This window comes from Thunnus maccoyii, chromosome 13, assembly GCF_910596095.1.
Source record: "Thunnus maccoyii chromosome 13, fThuMac1.1, whole genome shotgun sequence".
NCBI classification, from domain to species: Eukaryota; Metazoa; Chordata; class Actinopteri; order Scombriformes; family Scombridae; genus Thunnus; species Thunnus maccoyii.
Window position 1 is genome coordinate 12495086 of NC_056545.1, and position 20799 is coordinate 12515884.

A 20799-nucleotide genomic window follows, 5' to 3' on the forward strand; every position below is an offset into this window, starting at 1 on the left:
TTAGTGTGTGCAGTAGGACAGTAGCAACTCTTTGAGCTGAGAGATGTTCATTACTTATTCTTTAACACATATTGAGTGTAGCTGGTTGATCAAGTCGGGTTTGACAAGTCTGAAGTCTCATTTGGAGACGGCTTTTGGGAGACAGAGTGCGCCGAGCACACGCTGAAAGCAGCCAGTCGGCACTAAAAATCCAAGGCCAAAACTCACATCACAATTACAAGTGATGAATAATTCACTGAGTCAGAAACATTCAAGGAGTGTTACAAAAAATGTCAGCTCTCTCCACCCTCTTTGCCTGCCTCTTTGACTCTGTATCTCTACCTTTATCTCTTTCTTTCTGTCTCTCAGTTTTCCTTTCAGACTGCCAAAGTCTCTCTTTCTATCTTCTACAGGCAGACACGTGAGTTAGATACACAAGTAGGCAATTAGTGGCCTTTTTGGAGCAGACTTGCTGGTAAACACTCTATCATGTTCAGAGCACAAACCTCCTCCCATTGGCTAATCTGCTGTTGTGAGCTGGGTTGAGCTGAGGGAGATTTTCGTCAACGATAATGCTCAATTCACCATTTTGTGGTTGAAATCAGAAAGCTGGCAGCAGCTGGCACCTTAATCTGCATTTATGAAATATGAGCGTATAATTTCCCCCTCCCTCCTTCCTGGTTCTTCTTTTTCTTCTTCTGCTGAAATAAAACATTAACACACTCCATGAATAAAGAATACTTCACTTGAAGTCATGACAGATGCTCCCCATTTCCAGCAGCTGATGGAAAGTAAGAGTAACGACTTAGTCTTACTCCATATATGCAATTTGCAGTACTGTATGCTATCTTTTCATTTTAAGAGCTATCCATGATAAGATCCACTAAGACAGTTTTTGTGTTTTCATTCACCTTCAATTAAGAATGGTGCATCAAGACTACATTCCCTTTTGGCAGCTTGGCTAAAGGCCTCTGGAGAAGAAGGGCAAAAAGGAGCAAATAAATTATTTGAAGCCCAGCTATGCTTTGTGCCACTCCCTCAGAGAAAAAGACAGACGGAAAAAACCTTGCACAACCGAGACCAAGAAATGAGGATAAGGGAAAGAAGAGCATGGGAAAGAAATTCAAGTACAGTAGGTAGAGAAAATAGCACAAGATAGGAATAAGGGGGAGCAATAATGAGAGGGATTATGAGAGAAAAGTACTGTACACACTCTGCGTATGTGTGTGTGTGTGTGTGAGAGAGAGAGAGAGAGAGGAAGGGAGACCAGATGTGGAGTAGAGATCAGAGCTTGCAAAAGAGACTCCTTGGCTGAGATGCTTCACTTCATTTGATATGAAATAGGAATTTGAATAAACAGACCTGAACGTTAAAAAAAGCATTATTTGTGTGCTGTTTTCAATTATAAATTAATCAAAGAATAAGGCTGGTGTTATCCTATATCGTTCTAATGGTTAACAAATTTTATAGGAAGACCAGAACACTCAATGCGTTAGTCAGTCTCTCAGGACTTTCCCCAGCCAGTTTGTGGCAGTCAGCCCCAAGCCCATTTGTTCCCACTGAATGCGAAAATCTTTAAAAATGGGTCACAAATATATAGTTTTATATTTGACTAGTGCTAAGTAGATTGAGCTGGGGACTGTAGTTTTTAGCAAATGTTACTCAAACAGGAGGAAAATAGTGCATTTGTTGAGGATTATTTTCAGCTGTGGATTAATACACATTTTCTGCTCATTTACAGCAGGACAGATATGTGGGATTGACGCAAATTAAACTACACTGGCCATGTTCAAGGTTATGAAGGAAAAATGTTACCCAGTGCAAAGACTAGATCACTGGAGCATTTTCAGTAGTTTTTGGACAACAATAGAGCATTATGGTACTGAGAAATAAGCAACACAGACAATACTTTTTAGTAGGATCAGTTTATTATTGGCTTTGGTCTTTTCATTGACCATCGAAAAAGTTTGAACTTTTCCAGCCTTATGTTTTTTTATTAAACTGCTACTGTACTTGAAACCATCAACACATTATGAAAAATAACAATTGTTCATTGCTTAAATTACTGCTTTTCAAATTTGTGTAGATACAAAATAAAAATAGAAATTGCATAGCACAGGAAAAGCTACTATACTTTCTATAAAAACTCATAAAAGCCCACACATTGCAATAGCAACAAAGTATTATACTATCTTCTTAAAGTATCTTATAAATGATTATTTTTATTCAATTAGTGTCCATTTTCAATGGATTGTTTAACTGTTTTAAAGACTGTCTGAACTTTGTGCAACACATTGATGCTTCAAACCAGTGTACTACTACATGAACATTTGGAGTGTACATGTTTCTCTGTGAGATTCCTCACCACAGTTAGGATTCGCAAAATGAACTTCCACTTTAACTGGAAAGTGAGGTCCGTCCGCAGGATCTCTATCCATCTCTGTCAATATGATAAGAGCTAACCAATTGGTCCCTTAACGACTTTCATGGGCAGCATGTTTGATAAATGAAACTGAGGCATATTAACTTGTTAAGAGCATCTGCTGGCTGGCAACATGCAAGTCGTCTGAGGATCCCAAGAGGCACCCAGATGCATCGGAGGATTCATCCAGAGATAAGTGTTGTTGATGTCATAGAGGCTGTGCACAATCCTTACAACTCAGACACAAAAACACACATATACATATGCCTTTCCATGTCACACACACCTGCCATTTATCTTTCCACTTGTTTGGAGAGACTCATCAAGTCTCTGAAGATGCCATCTAACTGACACTCAGTCTGTTGTTAATAATTCAAACTCCTCAGAGGCTTTAGTGTTAAAAACACTCACTAACCAACCCTAAATTACAGTAGGTTGAAGCAGATATATGACACCTCTTAGGTTGATCATGTTCTGAGCCTGATGTGTCAAAATGCAAATACATGTTTAAGTTGAGAAAATATTTTTTCCCACCACAAAAGAATTATATAGAGGAGATGAGACTAGCAGTAGACTTAGTATAACAGTAGTAGTATTACATATCATATATGGTGGAATGTAATGTAATAAATGTATATGTGACTATGAAAACATGGGTTAAATTTTCAACTTATGGTAGGAAGTTTTACACTGTGAGTGAAGATTATTCATTTCTGGTTTTAGCATGATGAAAACAAGAAGGCATAATTGTAGTTATTATAGCATGGACCTAATATATAGTTTTGGACATAACTTCAATGGTTAATAATAATATTGTACTCACTAGGTTAATTGCTGAGATCTTGGAACAGAGCAGAATGCCTTAAAAGAAATCTATGAAGGCATAAAACATTGGCTGTCAAACAATTGCACAGCATTTCTAGATTTCAACAATTACTTGGAAGAGTGCAAAATATCATAACCAATTCAGAAGATGGACACAAGCATGAAAATAAGACCCAAATTGTAATAAACCAAAATTATAAATAATATTTGTGTATCTCTAACATTAAGCATCAAATGACAAATGCAAACACATAGTATTGTTTAAAGATGAATATAATCACTTCTAAGACATTTTCCCACGTTTTAGTTTTCAAATAAAATCCATTTCCACTTAATAACACAGTGGAATTAAATTAAATTCCACCTTGCATCATACTTCATGCTCAGAGGCTTCTCTATGTCCCATGATGACGCTACCCTATCTTTTATTTTCCATCCAGGCTCTGTCAAGATGAGCCAAACTGCTGTTGTTAACCTCATTGCTGCTCTGTCTCTACTCTCCTGAGATTGTTCATACTTGCCATACAGTGGCATACAGTGCAAGAGCTCATTATTGAAAATAATTAGCAATACTAAATACAGAGATGTCTGTTGTCATCACTGCTGTTGTTGTGTTATTATGGATTCCAATATAGAGACAGATTTCCCTCCAAGATCTTTACCTTTTTCTCAACTACACCAATCGTCATATCTGAACTTAATGATTTCCAAGCTAATAAAGTGACATACCTAAAATGAACCTATGTGTTTATCAAAAAAATCCCAGTGTTTCTGCCCAGAACCCAGGTGGGATCCACAGACTCTAGCCATGTAATTTTTTATGCTGATGATACCAAATAATTTAAAGCTTGTTCTATACTCTACTATACTAAAAGACAACATAACAGCACAAACCTTTGGTGTTCCTACTCTGATTCATTAAAGTTCCACTTACTAATAATTTTAATAACATTTGTGATGGTTTAAATTTTAAAGAAACATTCCTATTTTACTTTACTTGTAAATACGTGATTTGTTCTCAGGCATGTCTCTCAAAGACTTTTTTTTAATCTTAGTGAGACTATTTGAATAATTAAAGCTACTGTTGCCATTTAGCCATAATGCTGAACCAAACTACTTAGTCATGATCAAACTCGTAACTAACATAATTACTGTATCATCTTGTTGCATGCAATTAATGTCATTATCATCATTGCTAACCTCATTATCATCAAGATCATCAAAGACCAACGGAAGGAGAGTGCATACATCCTGCATATACACACGTATACACAGGTGCATACTTACACAAACATAAATGCTTTCTGAAGGCGTTAAGTGCATTCACTTGCCCTACCGAAGTCTGCACGTCCACATCTGAGGGAGGAAATTATATATTCAATTTCCATAGAGATGAGCTGAGAGTTACTTTCAGCCTCTCTTCCTATTTGAAGCTAATGAATGCAGATTGAAAAGATGTTGATTCTGTCTAAACAAACGCCCCCAACACCTGCACATCAACTGGCAAGTCTGTCCTCTCCAGCACTAAAATAGAAAACATAATTTAAATATTCATATCCCTCAATGGACTGAATGAATAAGCAAATTAATAATCCATTCCATTTATTTCCCCCTCTCTGTCCTACGGAGGTTTAAATGCGTGGACAAGAGCAAGTAGTCTGCTTTACGTTAAATGGCGTAATTTGTTATCTGGGGGTGTGATGAATTAGTGTTCTCTATTGCAGTGATGTTTCTTATTAGTCATGATCTGGAACGGCCTCTCTCTATGGTTATCTCTTTGCTCAGTCACCAGAGTGGAGGAGTAAGTTAAAGCAGTGGCTGGAACATGGCCACCACAGTGCCTCAGATATTGGAGCAAAGCACTATTTATATCAGCGTGACATGTTTGATTCCCACTGAGGTCGTGCATAATAAAAATGTATGCACTAACAGTTCTTTAAGGGTCATTAAAAGACAGAAAGTATACAGTATGTTGTGTGTTGGTAGTGGTTTATGCATATATCTGTTAATCTTAAGTAACCTTTGTGTCATAAAAATTACACTCTCACTAGGAAATGTAATCCTGCCCAGATTCAATTTTTTATTGACATCAGCAAATGTTGATTTTGAGTGAATTTTCAAAATGCTCATAAATGTAAAGTCAGGAAGTGTAACCATTTGAAATATTTAATCAAAACCACAGTCATTCCCTAACCATAACAGAGTAGTTCAGTAGCCCAAAACTACTGTGTATTTTCATATAAAAGCCAGTGTTCAAATAATAGCTGTGGCCAGCACATACAAATAAGGACCAGTTGCTAAGAAAAGCCAGACAAAAAAACAAACACTGAGAGGGGTAGAATTACCAGTAGCCTACTTCAGTGGCTCAAATGGTAAATTTAGCATAATGTACATTTCCACAGCACTAATTCCATTGATACAAGTCATGTTACAAAGTTCAGGAACTGAAGATGTTTTCCTACAAAATGTATTTGGCAAATCAAATTAGATGAATAAACTTAAAAATACTTCTAAATCTGCATTATGAGAGATAATATGAATAAGATTTGTTGCAAGTAAGGAAGTCTCACCTCGTTAGGGCCTCAGGAAAAGCGAACAGTTTTTAATTTTTTGCTCACTCATAGTATTTTGGCAGTATAATTGGATATCACATGCTCATTTCAACAACTTAAAATAATAACATTGGGTTGTAGCCATATCTTTCTTGGCCACGCACGTCTGTTTCTTTGCAGTAGCAGCAGATATTTCTGCCTAAAAAGCACTTAACCTGCATTTTACAAATTAAATAAGGCATCGACACAGCAGCATAGACAGAACTGGTGCATTTTATGATGGCCATAGTCTGCAGCTCAGGGTAAACTGTTGTGTCAGGTGTGACCTTCATGTCAAGACAGGTTGACCTTTCTGCCCAGTGATGGAGCAGTTGTATTAGAAAATAATATGAAAATAGACAGCCAAGGAGAAAAGAACACCAGGATACTTGATGCTCAAACTCTATGATGGTGAAAAGTAAGGGAGGGACAGACAGAGGGAGGACATGTACTGTGGCGGGAATAGAAATAATGGGACAATGAGACAAAGACTATTTGTATAGAAAGAAGTGGCAGCAAACCTTTTTCTGCATTATTAAAGGTTACTAAACAACAACCACAAAACCACAAAAAATGGGTTTAGAGGAAGGAACTCATGAGAAAAAACATCTCACCTGTGTATGATGCGCTTGGTGCAGAGGTATCCCAGAGCCAAGGCCAATTCACAGACGTAGAGTTTGACAGTACTCTCCGAGAAGTGGACGTTCTGCTGGAGGTGATAGCGCAGGTCTCCTCCCAGGAGCAAGTCCACCACCATAAACATGTCCTCCTCATCCTGGAAGGAGTACCTGTAGGGGAAGACGGACAGGAGTGAAGATTGACAATGCCAGATGGATGGCAAGTAGTGGTGAGGAACATATGGTGCAGATAAAAGAGATTTGGCAAAGAGAATGAAGAGGAGTGGCGAAGATATGGACATACAAGGGAGGAAGAGGGAAGAGAGAGACATTTAATCAGAACAGAGGGGGAGAAGAAATCAGAAATGGATATGAAAATGACAGTGGTGACAGAAAGAATGAGAAATGAGGAAAAACAAAGTCAAGCAGCGGAGGGGGAGGTTTGAAGGGAAAGTAAATATGGAGATGTGGATGTTGCAGGAGAAGAAGAGGAGGAGGAGGGAAGTAAGAGGAAGCAGAAGATTGTGATGAGAGGAGAGGAAGAAGCAGAATGACAATGAAAGTTAGAAGATGGTCACAAATAAGAATCAAATATTCAACAGTAAACAGTCCAGAAAAGGGTTTTGAGTTGTGGGAACCCATGCTAGGGGAATGTGCACTGTCTAACTCAGTAGAAGGTTGTTTTTCTAAATTTTTTCCATCCTAACTTTTTGGATAGCTGCAACGTTGAAGATACAACAGTTTTACCGAACAGAAATGAAAGAGGATGACAAGTGCAAATTGAACTCATGTCAGCCTTGTGCTCCTCAGGCAAATCAACCTTATAAAACAGCGTGCAAGACCTCAGTACAAAAGATTTGACAAGAACAAATGGTTCAACAAAATTACCCATCAGTGTTTCAACCCCATGATCTCAGAAAACACAACCTCAGGAGCCTCCCAGGGTCTCCGAGGGTTGATGCTGCTCTGCTTTGTATGACTTACAAGCAGAAGAAAAACACTCATCACACTCTTTCACATTGCAGAGGGAGCACATATATATTGGCTGAGTCATGCCTCAGGCAATGCTCATTATTCTGTCTTCAAGGCTAACAAGTTAAGAAAATCCTTTATCACTTTGTACTGAAGTGGCTGTGGTCGTTAGGAGACAGATGAGACAGGCAACACAGTGTTACAATTTGAACATGTTTTTGACAGCTTAAAAAGACACCTGCATTTTGACAGGATGGAGACTTTGTAAACTATGTAAAAACCTATTTATTCTACATCATCTGTCTCTTCATCTTTATCTGGATTGTTTGGATTGGATTTATTAATGCAAATTATGAAGGGAAGAAAAAAAGCTGTACACTCAAATATTCCATGATGCTAACGAGCTTGATGTAGGAAAACAAAAGTCAATATATCATCTGCAAATTTTAAAATACCGAAGATAATCATCACAGCTGGTTTCCACGACAAAAAACGAGGACAGTCAAAACAGAGAAAATATCATCTGTTGTGATTACATTAGTGATCAACAGATTATCCACGTTTATTTATTTATTTTTTTACATTACATGAAGTGATGTGCACTGTGTTATTCAGCATTTATATGTCCTCTATCCCTCCAGCATTGCTGGAGGGATAGAGGACGATTCTAGCTTGATAACTGAGCACAGTTCTGCATCTACTCAGCAACATTGTCTGCTCAGATGGCTCCCTGCCCTGATTCTATCTCTCTTTAGGGTAAGCGGGTTTTCCATCAGTCTGGCAAGTGTCTTGCCATTTCATTAAAGCAGACCAGTACATCTATTAAATATTCTTTGTGCCAGTGTGTGGTCCAAAAATCTGGCAAGGAAAACTTAACTGCCTCCTTAGGTGTCTCCAACAGGGAAAGTGGCAGAAAACGTCACTACTTTTTTCATGAATTAAATAACATCTGTATTAATTAACTTTAAATGTTTTTTTCAGTGCTGAATATTGAATTTTGTATTAGGTTGATTTCAGTGCATACTTTATTGTAGCCTGTATTTGCATGTGTGTGCATCAATCCCCAATCCCCTATTAGTGTGTGAGGGAATGTCTGGGTGGCAACGCTACTTGTGTTCATCCATCAATCAGGCACTGGCATGCACAGCAAGCCTGTATCAGCATGCAGCCCACTACTTCCCCATTTGAGAAGCTATTGCACAAACCGCCATTGATTTTACATACCAAGTTTTCCACCGGGGCCAAACTCCCCCCTCCCAACCAAAGGATGAGCCAATTAGTCTTTCCCACAAGAAACAAATTTATGCAAAAAATAATATTTAAAAAATTGCACCAGCCAACATTTCGTGGCTTGCCTAAAGTGTTGCTCTGTGAATTATAGTCTGCAACACAACGTCCTACATCTGCAAGTTCTGATCTTCTCTAAAATTGGAGAACACTACCGACACACTTCCAATATAGGTTTCTATGTTGACTAGTGCATTTTTCTTTCTGCACAGGATCCTCAGGGGTTTCTACTGGCAAATATGTCTCTGTGCAGACTATCACTCAATGCTCAATGACCAAGGGAGGTTTTTTGCCACACTGGTGAACTCTCTTCCTGGAGGCCCTTGTCCACTAAATTGTAGGTGGTGCTTTTCAGCACTGGATGGATGGGGATTGATTTAGCTGACTCCAAACTGTCTGCTAAGGCTCAGATAATGCTGAGACCACTTAACATCTGATTGCCACTGGCCTCAGAGTGTGGAAAGACTATCTGTGAGATGTCCATCCTGAAGACGCATACACATTCACAATGAGGAGCATTATAGGGAAAATGTCAGTATTTTTCAACCTGGACCGTATTTTCCCATCTTATTGTGTCTAAGTGACTAATGGGGACAACAATTTTTGAAACTGGTCCAGTATTGAGCGAGAGTGCTGCAGCCAGCAGCTGCGAAACAGGTTGCAATGTAATCCAATGGGGTAATTGCGCACCTTTAATGTACGTCCACTAAAAGTGCTTGTTTTTGCCACTGACAGGCTCAGATTGTTATTATAAATGTCTGATAACATTATGGAGAGGACCGTACAGAGAAGTAAAACTTTTTTCTTTACCTTTCGCTTGATCCAGTTTGTTTGTTATTGTGTCTCACCAAGTCTCGCTCAAGGAAAAGTCTCACTCTGAAATCTTGCAAGAGTTGTTGTAGAAATCAGCTAAATATTCAGCCATGACTTTGAAAATCTTTTGGATAACATTAAGTTACACTTTCTGTTCTCCAACATGACAAACTCCTCCTGGTACTCCTCTCCAGCTCTGTCATGGCTGAATATTTAGCTGGTTTTGACAACAACTCAACTCTCGCAAGATTTCAGAACAGGACTTCTCCTTGAGCAAGCCGGCTGCAGTGCTCTCGCTCAGTACTGGACCAGTTTCAAAAACTTTTGTCCCCTTTATTCACATGGACACAAAAAGATGGGAAAATAAAATCCAGGTTGAAAAAGACAGAGATTTCCCTTTAAGATACACAAGAGCATACACACACATATGGTACAGTTTTCCTTCCTTCTGAACTCCATGTTAAAATTATAACATGCATGCATTATTAAACATTATTATGAAATACCTTAAACCAGAGGGAATACATGACATCTTAAATTTGAATGAGTGACTCTATCTGAATCACACAGATGCACAGGCATACACAAGCACAAACAGCACATAAACAAGCTATTCTATACCTGTGAATATCAGTTTTAAGGACAAAAGAAATGAAGAGGGTGGCCCTGTCCACTTAAAAGTGCACTATACTATAGAGCTGAATGGATGAGACCAGCTGCAATATTATCAATCAGACAAGCAGCAATGCCTATGCCACACCTAACCTCAGGTTCTTCAAAGTTTTCGGCAAAGTTATTCTGTGTGAGTGTGCATGTGCCACAAGAAAGGGACAGTGTAACGGGATGATACAAATAATTTTTAATGTTCTGGAAAGAATTTAAGTAGCATTCTGAATATAGTTACTGTACAAAGCTAAGCTAAGATCTGTTAAATCAGAATGTGTTGTATCCTCAATTATTATTCCATATAGAGGCTTAAGGAAAATGCATATAAAACCCATACAAACCCAGTTTTCATATTACAGAGAACCATATTAATTATCACCAAATTCCATGATAAAATTGATAACGTTAAAATGTAATGATCTGATTGATTATAGCATTGCATGATACAAGCCATGTATAAAGCATATAAAAATATACTACCACCAAATAAGTGAGAGAAATAAGTATTATCTTCAAAACAATGTCAACAATAAGCTTCAATCTGTGCTGTTTGCTTTTGAGATGTTGTGCTTCAAAGTCTTTGGCTCCTGCATAGCAAGAATAATATCCTGTCCAGGGACAATTTTCTCTTTTTGGCCAAAATGACTGACATCTATTAAAATCTTATCAAATTTTTAAAAGTTTTTTTTTTTTTCTAGAACTTTGATTGCCAATAGACCCTTGTAATGCTTCTAATACCATCTAAAAGTCAATACATACATGGAACTGCAAGGTTACATGTTCCTTTCACTTCATTTCATCATATTAAATTTGCATAGTCATCGTTAAAATTGAATATTAAAAATTATACCATCATCAGTTTTGAAATGTATAAAAATTCTGAAATGATCTGCTGTTTCATCATATGCTCAGCAGCTCATCCACCCGGCAATGAACAGTGAATTGAAACAGTAAACGGGCAGTTCTTGATTGGTACTCCTGTGTTTATTCTAAGCACTAATTGGATCACAAGTGGAACCTTATGGAACAGTCAGACAGTAAGATTTGGAGACTGAACCTATTCTTTTATTTTCAATTGTGCCTTTAACATGTAAGATTGATAATAACTCCACAGAAAATGTTAATACATTTTAAATGACTAGTAATGTGGTGATATGGGAATTATTGCATGTTGTATTTTTAGCGAAAATGACAAAATTGCTTAAAAGCCTCATATTCTGAGAAGAGGGGACATGAATCTGAAAAAATAAAAAAATCAAAGTTACAGCTGCTACCATTAGATGTAAGGGAGAGATAACAGAAGCGATAGAGTGGATTAATGTGTGTGTTTGTGTGTTTGTGTGTGTGCATGCATATGAGAGAGAGGGAAAGTGCTGGAAAATGATGTGACACTTTAGTCTGGCATAGAGAGACGAAACACAGATCAAATAGGCATCATATTAACATCACATTCTCTTAAATATCAAAGCAATGCTTCACTTTGATGCAGGATTTGTAGTTTCTGAGACCAACATGTCTCTGACTGAGTTCACAGAAGGTCAAAACATCCCTCCCAAATTACCCACAATGCTCCCACTCTGTATTCTGTGTGCGTGCATGGATATGTGAAGGACGAAACAAGCACAAATTCTGAAATGCTGGAATTTCTCTGAAGAGTTTGGGAGACTCGTTATTAGTTTGAAGCTTTCATTTTAAAACAGAAATAACATTGACTGTAAAATCGACGTGCTTTTACGGCCATTAGAGAGAATATTCTGGGGGAGAAAAAAAAATCAAAGCTTTGAGAGAAATCCATGACCTAAAATTTGATAGCCAAGGCTAAAAACAAGACTAGCAGAAAACTGTAAACCAAGACAGGAAAAACAAGCTTTCATGTGATTTAAACTGTGAGCAAGGCAGCAGTCTGTGTTTGCTGGATGGACTCCATTTTACTCTCTATGAATCACCTGATTAACTCTCTTTATCGCTCTCTTTCTCCTTCTCTTTCCCGGCCTGTTTCTCTCCTGCCTTCAGTCTACATCAGTGTCTCTCTACCTCACACACGCACACACATATAGAGAGTGTAAATACCTTCAACCGAGCAGAGTTAGTTAAGGTGAAAATTAATCTAAGAGGCTGCTGTCACAAGTATTTAGGAGACACAAATGAGACTCTTAATTGCTCTTTTCTTGGCAGAGGAACACTGGCTTCTACCAGTAAAACTGTTTATTTATTTATGTGCTATAATATATACACTGTACAGTGAGAGATGATCTTCTACTGTCGTAATCTTCAATTTTATCAGCTGTAATTTAATCCTTAAATATGATTTAACCTTTACACTTTAACGCTTTGGAAATCCCATCTGTTACTGATGTTTAAGAGAAGAAAATCTGATATAACAGTTTCCATCAACTGGTTATAATATCAGTTGACAGAAAAATCCAAAACAAATATCAATATGTGGTATTTTAACATATGTAATTTCTGGATGAATATTCACAATTGGTGAGGAGGTTGGGTTTGTGTTAAGGACAGACAGCAAGTCCATCAAGGCGATCGATAGTACGCTTGAATCCTCTTTGAAACCAGTTTAATCGAGTAGAAAACCAGCTCTCATGCTTGGCTGAGGTTTCCATGTTTTCTGTCCCACAGGTCCTTCTATCAGAAAGCCAAGGTGGTAAAAAGTGAAAGGACTTGGACATTCTCGTTGGGGGGAAGTTGTTCTGACTTTTAAGCAAACAAGACTGACTGACTCACTGCAATCGCTTACATGGTTGCTCAGAAAAAAAGCCGCCATTAAGAAGTTTGACAGCCTGGCACAGTAATACACATAGTGAAACACCTACAGTACACATACAAATGTATACCTAGACATAGCTAGTTACAGCCACCCAGCAGCCTGCTGTGTGAGCCAGCTATTTATTTAAGATCCAGTGAAAGCAACTGAAAGTTTGTTTTTGAAATTCCTCAATAGATCCTATACACCCACAGACAAAGGCCTAGGCAAGCAGACATGTAAACAAATAAAAACACACACACACATACAGTACATAGTTGAAATTTGTATTCTGTAGACACATACACAAAGTCATCAACTAAGTTCTTTTTCTCAGTTTCAGCAGTTCACTATCTGAGTGTAAGTGTCACATTAGTGCACTTATTAAAAATTTCTTGTGCTATACATACAGTATGTTAGTGTTTGGTATTATGGGTGCAAATCAACAACCTCCCTTTGGGACTGGCTGACCAGGTGCTAACTGAGCTTTCTATTTTATGCTTTTTCAGCAACATCTCCACTCTACTTAGAGTGTAAATTGGTCTCCTTTGACAATAAAAGGCCAATATCTGATAAAATATGAGTCTGCTCTCTTGCTCTCCCTCTCTGACATGCGGACACAGTATTTAAAAGGTGTCTGAATATGAATGAAGTCTCCAGTGGCCTGCTGCCACCGCTGTCAAAATGAATTACAAATGGTACTCATTAAGCTGTTCGTCACAAGTAAGCACTGGGTTACAAAAGTTACCCGTTACTGTTAATATGACAACATATATGACTACAGTTAGAGGACTCCGCTCGATGTTGACGATGTGCATAGGTGTTCTTAGTTTTATGTAGAAAATACAAAAAGCAATCGTTTGCAATAGTTAAGAACTAACCTCTCCCCTGCTACTGTTGAATCTGATGCTCTGTAACAAGTCAGAGGTGATGTAGAAAAATAGTGCCATCACAGTCACCAAGTATTCCAATTTACACTTCTATCCATGTTATTCACTTTTCTTTTAACACATATCATAACTGTTAAGTATTATCCAATTAAAAATTGACACCCAGATTAATAACATATGATAGCATGTAATTTGCACAACTAAACTAAATAAAACATGAAAGTGTATGAGGTTACATTTCTTAGTGTTCAGAATTCAATTGTGAGGTTTTGTGAGGATTTTATGGGCTGTTTTACAATGATAGTAGCATTGTAAAACACTCATTTCCATGAACCTTATAACTAACATAACAAACAATATAACATGCAAAAAATAATGATCATAAAAAATAAGAAAGAACGAAAGACATGGCAACAGATGTACACGTTCGGAGTGGAAAATAATCATCCTGCTATTGAGTTTTTTTTTCTTCTTTTTTCACTTTCACAATAGTCTCATTTTTATTTTGCAGATGCAAGGGGCCGTGAAGAGACATACAGCAACAGAACAGAAAGAACAAGTTCTTGAGCATCCATTAGCAGCTGTTGCTTGATGCCTCAACCAGCATTTTGGGTAGAGAGTAGGGAACACCAGTCAGACTGTAGATTAGCACCTGTACATTTTGTTGAAATGGTGTAGACTTTTCATTAGCCTCCCTGACATCAAGCCTGATTTTTCTGTAGCTTGCTTGTTCTCTTTTGTCCTTTCTCTCAGTTCTTCTTGTCCTCTAGCTGTCCCCCTTGCTCTGTTTCATTATGTCTCTCTTTCAGTATCTGTCCCTGCTCTGCTACACATGCATTTCAATGTGACCTCTTTGTGGCCTCCAGGCAGTCAGTCTGGTGGGAGAGCATCCTGCATGGAGCTTTTAGAGGCAGAAGCCCCCAGGCCACTTTCAGTAATGGAAGTCTCCAGGACCCACAGGGGCTCAGAAGCTAATGGCTAACATGTCCTTACAAAAAGACTTCTCTCCTCACTGTCAAAAGTAATAGATATGATATATAAGGCCCCGCGGTCCATCAAAATAATACTACAGCTGCTGCAATTTCCAAATTGCAATAAGTTTCTGTTTCTTACAGAAATAAAATATTTCAGACACAAAAATAATTCCTGTTTTAAGAAGCTATTTAAACAAGCAAGACAGATGTTATTGCAATATTCTGCAAAAAAAATTACACATTTTCACTACATTATAGTACAGTACATGCTTAAATAAAGACTGTTTCTCTGTGTAAAGGCAGTGACAATATTGGCAATATTCCTAGACTTATCCCCTCTCTGGAAAAAGAATATCACTTGTGCCCATTCACTAAATGAAATAATGTCAGACTCCTTATATGAAGGACTTGTTTATCCCTCACAGTAACCCATCATTCATAACCTGAACACCTTTTGTGATGTCAGTCTAAACTGTAGATGTCGCACCCTGCCTGGACTTTGTGTGTTTTTTGGTCTCTTTGTGTTTTTGTGTTCTTTGGGGTTTCCTGGTTTGCACTTCTGTTTAGTCCCTCTGGTCATGTGGGTTTTCTTCTTGTATTTGGGTGGTGGGTTTGGACTGACTTTTGTTGTTGGGCCTGGCGTGTTGTGTACTTGGGTTTGGGTTCATGGCGGGTTGGTGTGGGTTGTATTTGGAGTTTTGTGTTTTCTGGGTTTTGGTTTTGTTGCTGTGTTTCCCTTGTGTGTTCATGTGCTCCTCCTCATCTGCCCTGCATCACCCTCGTTAGCCTTGCTCTGTGTCTTCCCCACACCTGCCCTGTATCAGTCTCCTCAGCCTTGCCCTGCTTCCTGTGTTTCCCTCAGCCAATCACTCCCAGCCTGCCCTTGTGTCTCGTCACCTGTTCTCATTCCCTGATTACTTAAGTCTATATTTAAGGTCTGGTTGTGAGTTGAGCCTTTGTTGGATCGTTTGTTTTGTTCAGCTTGTTCTGTTTTGCCCTGTCCTGTCCTGTCCACCTCAATATTAAAGGTTTTCGTCTACCCTGCAATCTCTGCATGCTGGTCTCTGCAATTGCGTCCTGCTGCTCAACCTGACAGTAGAATGATTTCTGTTCATTTACATCAATCTATGTAATGTCCAGAGCAGAAAATCCACATTAGTGAATCCTGGTATTTAATGGCTAATCAAGACTTCATTGTTCAGCACAAGGTAATGCAGTCTCAGTGATTTATCATACATACTACCCACACATACACACACACACTCACATTTCCACACATATCCACCAACTGACCACAGCCTCTTGCTGAAACCGACATGGCTGGCCAACCACTCAGACTGTGACATGTTGGATCGATGCCAACAGCCCTCCGACCTTCCTTGTACCCCATCTCCCAACACCCTCTTTGAATGACAGCTCCCATCAGTGGGTGTCTGACGCTTCCTGAGCACACATACATGGAAGCAAACATGTGCAAAAATGCATTCACTCATCCCTTATGAAACAGCTTACGAGAAATTAATAATCTTACATGTAGAATACAGTAAAACTCCATATATCTAAGTCTTATTTCTGTACTTTAGAGTAGGTCTTTCCACTTACATTTTCACTTCTACCAAAGTAACATTTAGACTTTATAGCAGTACTTGATCATGTTGTTTTCTTGTTCTTATTTCACCATTTCACCTTGACACAATGTCAAATGCTTCACATGCTGACATGCTGCTTTCTAGTGTTTGGCTATGCCTGCAGTGTTAAAGGTAAAATGAAGTTGTAATCTGCACATTTTGCAGATACAGTTTGTACCTTCGGCACAAGCAGATCCTACTATTGCTTACTTGTAATATTGGAGTCAGGCATTAAGCTTATCTTAGCTTATTCCATTCATTCAGAATGTATCCTGAACCCACGCAGACTGTCACTAAGGCTGATCAGTGTCTGTATGATACATTGTACTGTATCTGGTGTATTCAACCTTTTATTACTGGATGCTTGGAGGAATACTTCTCTTGGATTCTTTTTTATTTTTTTAATTTTAGAATGGCATTGCTTTTGTGGGACGTTATGTCATTTGTTTGGTTTTCTGAAGAAAAATGCACTTGAAAGGGGAATAACACTGAATGATGTCTTGCTCTGCATAGAAATGCAAAGCATTAGTAAGATTACATAATAACAGAGCAAGAGGGACTCCCTGAAGCAAATGATGCTTTTACTCCACAATGTATCAGACTTTTGTTACTGTACTTCTTGTCCTTGATAGTTACGCAATTACTTACAATAGCATATTACATCATAGCAGTATTTGTCATATGTGATGTCATGTAATGCAGTGTGCTATAAACTTTGTCAAAAGCAGGTTTATTTGTGAAGTCAATATATACCTTGTACTGTTCCTTCATACTCCCATACATTACCTACTGTGTGGAAGTGTGGGGTAACACATACAAAACAAACACAGATCCAATCTTCATCCTTCAAAAAAGAGCCATAAGATTCATAAAGAAAACCACTTACAGAGAACCAACAAACCCACTCTTCATCAAACTAAATGCACTAAAATTTAAGGACCTGGTTGACTTCAAAACTATTCAGATCATGTACAGAGTAAAAAATCAGCAGTTACCAAACAGTATCCAAAGTTTGTTTCAAATGAGAGAAGGTAAATATGTTTTCAGAGGAATATGTATGTTCAAAAAACAATTATTGAGGACAAATGCAAAACTTCATTGTATCACAACAAAGGGAGTTAATCTGTGGAACAACTGTAGTGAAGAAATGAAAATATGTAGAACATTAAGTAAGTTTAAACAAATCTTTAAAAATTAGTTAGTTAAATAAGTTCTTTACTTCATCCCTTCCCTTTTTGAACATTGAGAGGTTATTTGTGTTGCTCACTGAAAGTTTGCTGTTATTTTTGTTTTTTGTTTTGTTTTATTTTGTTATTTTAACATGTTTGAAATAAATAAGAGAGTAACAGGAAACAATAGGTCTGGGGTACTCACAACATTCCACATATAATTGCAATTTCACAATTTATCTGTTAACATGGAAATGCATGAAAATATAGTTGTTTCCCTCAAAACAGTTCTTTCTTAGATGCCATTCTAATAACAGTTCTGGAATATAAAAATTAGTCAACAACTCAAGAGTGCAGTGTGGTAAAATAATACTGCACTACTGTTAGCTCTCTGCTTGACACACTAGACAAATGTGTTGCTCACAGAGAACGCATTACACATCCTGTGCTCAACATTCGTCACACCAAACAACCAGCAGAGTTTCAAGGAGTTCTTCCTCTGTGACATTTCCTCCATCAACAAACAAATCAACTGCAGAATCCACAGTTAAAGAGGCAGCAAGACTGAAAGCTGATTTCAGCTGCATCTGATACTGGTTGCCATCTCTCCCTCCATCTGTCTGATACAGTATGAGTGTATCTTCGGCCTTTGTGTCAAAGCAGTGCAGTGCCAATAAGGGCTCCAGTTACACAGTGGAACTTGGTGCAACGCAGGCACAATGGGCTGCCCCTCTGGTGCTGGCACATCAATAAACTGACCATACCATATATTTAATGCCAGAGGTTATGAGTTTTCAAAATCTATGTTCTGTAATAAGACTATGCATGGAGGGAATATGACTTGTTTAGAAGTATAAAAGCTGAGATACTTTTTTTCTTCGCTCCTGTCTTCTAAGTGTATTATTGCTTGGCTGCATGCGGTGCACAGACACCTGAGGTCATGCCCACTCGTAAGTGCAGTGACAGCGAGAGGAGAAAAAAAGGGAGTGAAGCAGGTGGTGGAGAGGAGGGGTTGAAAAAATTGGAATGCGAGAGAAGATGCGGAGGAGGTGAATAAAACGAGGACAAAGGATGATAATGAGAGGACAGGCCAGGGGACAGAGAAAAATAAAGCCTACTTTTCTGCATGTGGCTGGCTCAGTGCAGTTCATATGCCTGCAGATAATCTCTCTCCGTCCTCGACCTTGAGCGCTAACCTCAGGACAATCATAACTTGCGCCAACTCAACACAGCAAGAGAGACAGAGCAGGAGAGAGAGTGGGCGAGTGGGCACAGCGCTGACCCAAGCACATCTCTAGAGGAAATCACCCCCACCCGGGGGGGTTTAAGCTGCCAAAAGCATTAACTTCCAACCTTTTTTCTTTGTCCAACACAGCATGCAATCAAGCAAGAAAGCAAGCACTGGCATTGATTGTCTGATGAGTCTGTACACTGCACTTCTCTCTGTTCCTGTTCCTACCTCCTCTGTTGTTTTACTTCTCTTCCTCCTCCCTCTCTCTACTCTGTGGCTATTCTCCCTTCTCCCTTCTCCCTGCACCTTACTGTCCTTTCCTCTCTTGTACTGCGCTGTAGTCCCTTCTCATTCATTCCCACCATGGGAGGACTTACGCTTTGTTTCTGTCAAATTAGTAATTAAAAGACAGCTATTCATTCTGCCAAGTAGTGGGGTGCTTTCGAAAAGATGTGGAATTGAAATGGGAGAAAAGGGAAGGGGGTGAAGAAAGGAAAAGTGGGACAGAGAACAAAAGGTGAAAGGAAAAAAAGCTACCTGGGGAGCGATGGTGACACAATACTCAAATTATGTACTTAAAGTGTTCAGAATATCACTTCAAACTGAGTTTAAATATTGTGTGTTTTAGATGGAACTGCCTAAGTACTAAACCTGTAAGTCAGGAGTAATAAATAATAATAGAAATAAAGTTCCTTGATTTTGAAAACTGGACTGCAGGGACTGTGGCAGTTATTGCCTTTGGTCAGATATGCCAGTCCTCCCCTCTTCTCTGCATTTCTGCATGACAGAAATCAGGGTGGCTTCCTCTCAAAAATCGCAGAGTGGGAGTGCTTATCAAGAATTAATGATGCCTTTCAGACAGAAACTTAACAAGCCAAGCAACTCAAAGTATAATTCCTGGTGCTCAATAAGCTCCGACTTTCAAATTATGATGAATGAGTTGCTTAAAAGTACCTGACGAGTCATCTTAGATTAGCACTCACAGTTGGAATGGGCTTATACAGTGTTGAGGGAAAGACTTCCTCAACCCCATATGCGATGAGCCAAAGGAGATGCTGCCAAGAGAGTCATACCCATAAAAGTTGAGCATGGATCAGTGAGCAAACTACATTTTCCTTTTAGCAACTTCACTGGGTGAGACAACATGAATGGAGGCTTGTGAGTGTTCTTCAGTGGTCAACACCTTTCTGCATAAGCCTGCAGACTCAGTTGAGGACTGTTAGGAAGGCTTTTTTAATGGGTGATGCTCTCTCTCTGTGTCCATGCATTCGCTGATTTAATGGATAGGATACAATCACTGTAAAAATCAACTGGGTGACACAGAATGCACTACAAAATCATTCAAATGGTTCTTATGGCTGATGGTAATGACGAGTATGAAACACAAGCCAAGATGACTTGCTGAAGTCAAATCAATGAAATCATTCATCATGTACTCAAGAAGATTTCACACAGTAGCGTGTTGTACATGCATTACTCAACATTTAATTTAACATTGAGTACATTCAAAATCAAAAAGTATTCAGAAGCATTTTTTAAAAACTCTACAATAAGTAACCCAAGGTTATTCAAATGAAACTTTACAGATGTAATTGATACAACTACACATGCAAATACTTCTCTAAAGACTGTCGGCTTACCAGAAGTTGACCAGGAAAGGATGCTCAAGGTTCTGCATGATCTGCAGCTCTTTCAAGACATTCCTTACTTCGTTCCGCTCCACGCATTTTAGCTTGTTCATGTACTTCATGGCATACATCTTCTTAGTGTCCTTCTTCTGCACAATGCAGACCTGAGAAGATCACAGAAGGGTAAATTCATTCACTGCTATGGTCAAAACAATCTGAATGTATTTGTTGGTGTGTATGTTATAGTACTTGCGAGGCTTTACAAAAATGACTCTGCAAAGTTTAAACAGATAACTTATCGTCCATACAAATTAAGTAATTCTCAGTGCCAATATCATAAAGAGCATGA

At 38.5% G+C, this 20799-nt stretch overlaps 1 protein-coding gene and 1 long non-coding RNA gene across 4 annotated transcripts in view; one reads left to right on the plus strand and one right to left on the minus strand.

Moving 5' to 3' along the window:
• Positions 1-20799, plus strand: part of LOC121909737 — a 62097-nt gene that overhangs the window by 38225 nt on the left and 3073 nt on the right. The gene's annotated exons all lie outside the window — the stretch shown is intronic.
• stk32a (serine/threonine kinase 32A) overlaps positions 1-20799 on the minus strand; it is a 77715-nt gene that overhangs the window by 36448 nt on the left and 20468 nt on the right. For all 3 annotated transcript variants that reach the window (XM_042430368.1, XM_042430369.1, XM_042430370.1), the window contains 2 exons: positions 20463-20614; positions 6432-6605 (listed from right to left, as the gene is read on the minus strand). In XM_042430368.1, coding sequence (XP_042286302.1) covers positions 6432-6605; positions 20463-20614 — 326 coding nt within the window. The remainder of the gene's footprint in view (positions 1-6431; positions 6606-20462; positions 20615-20799) is intronic.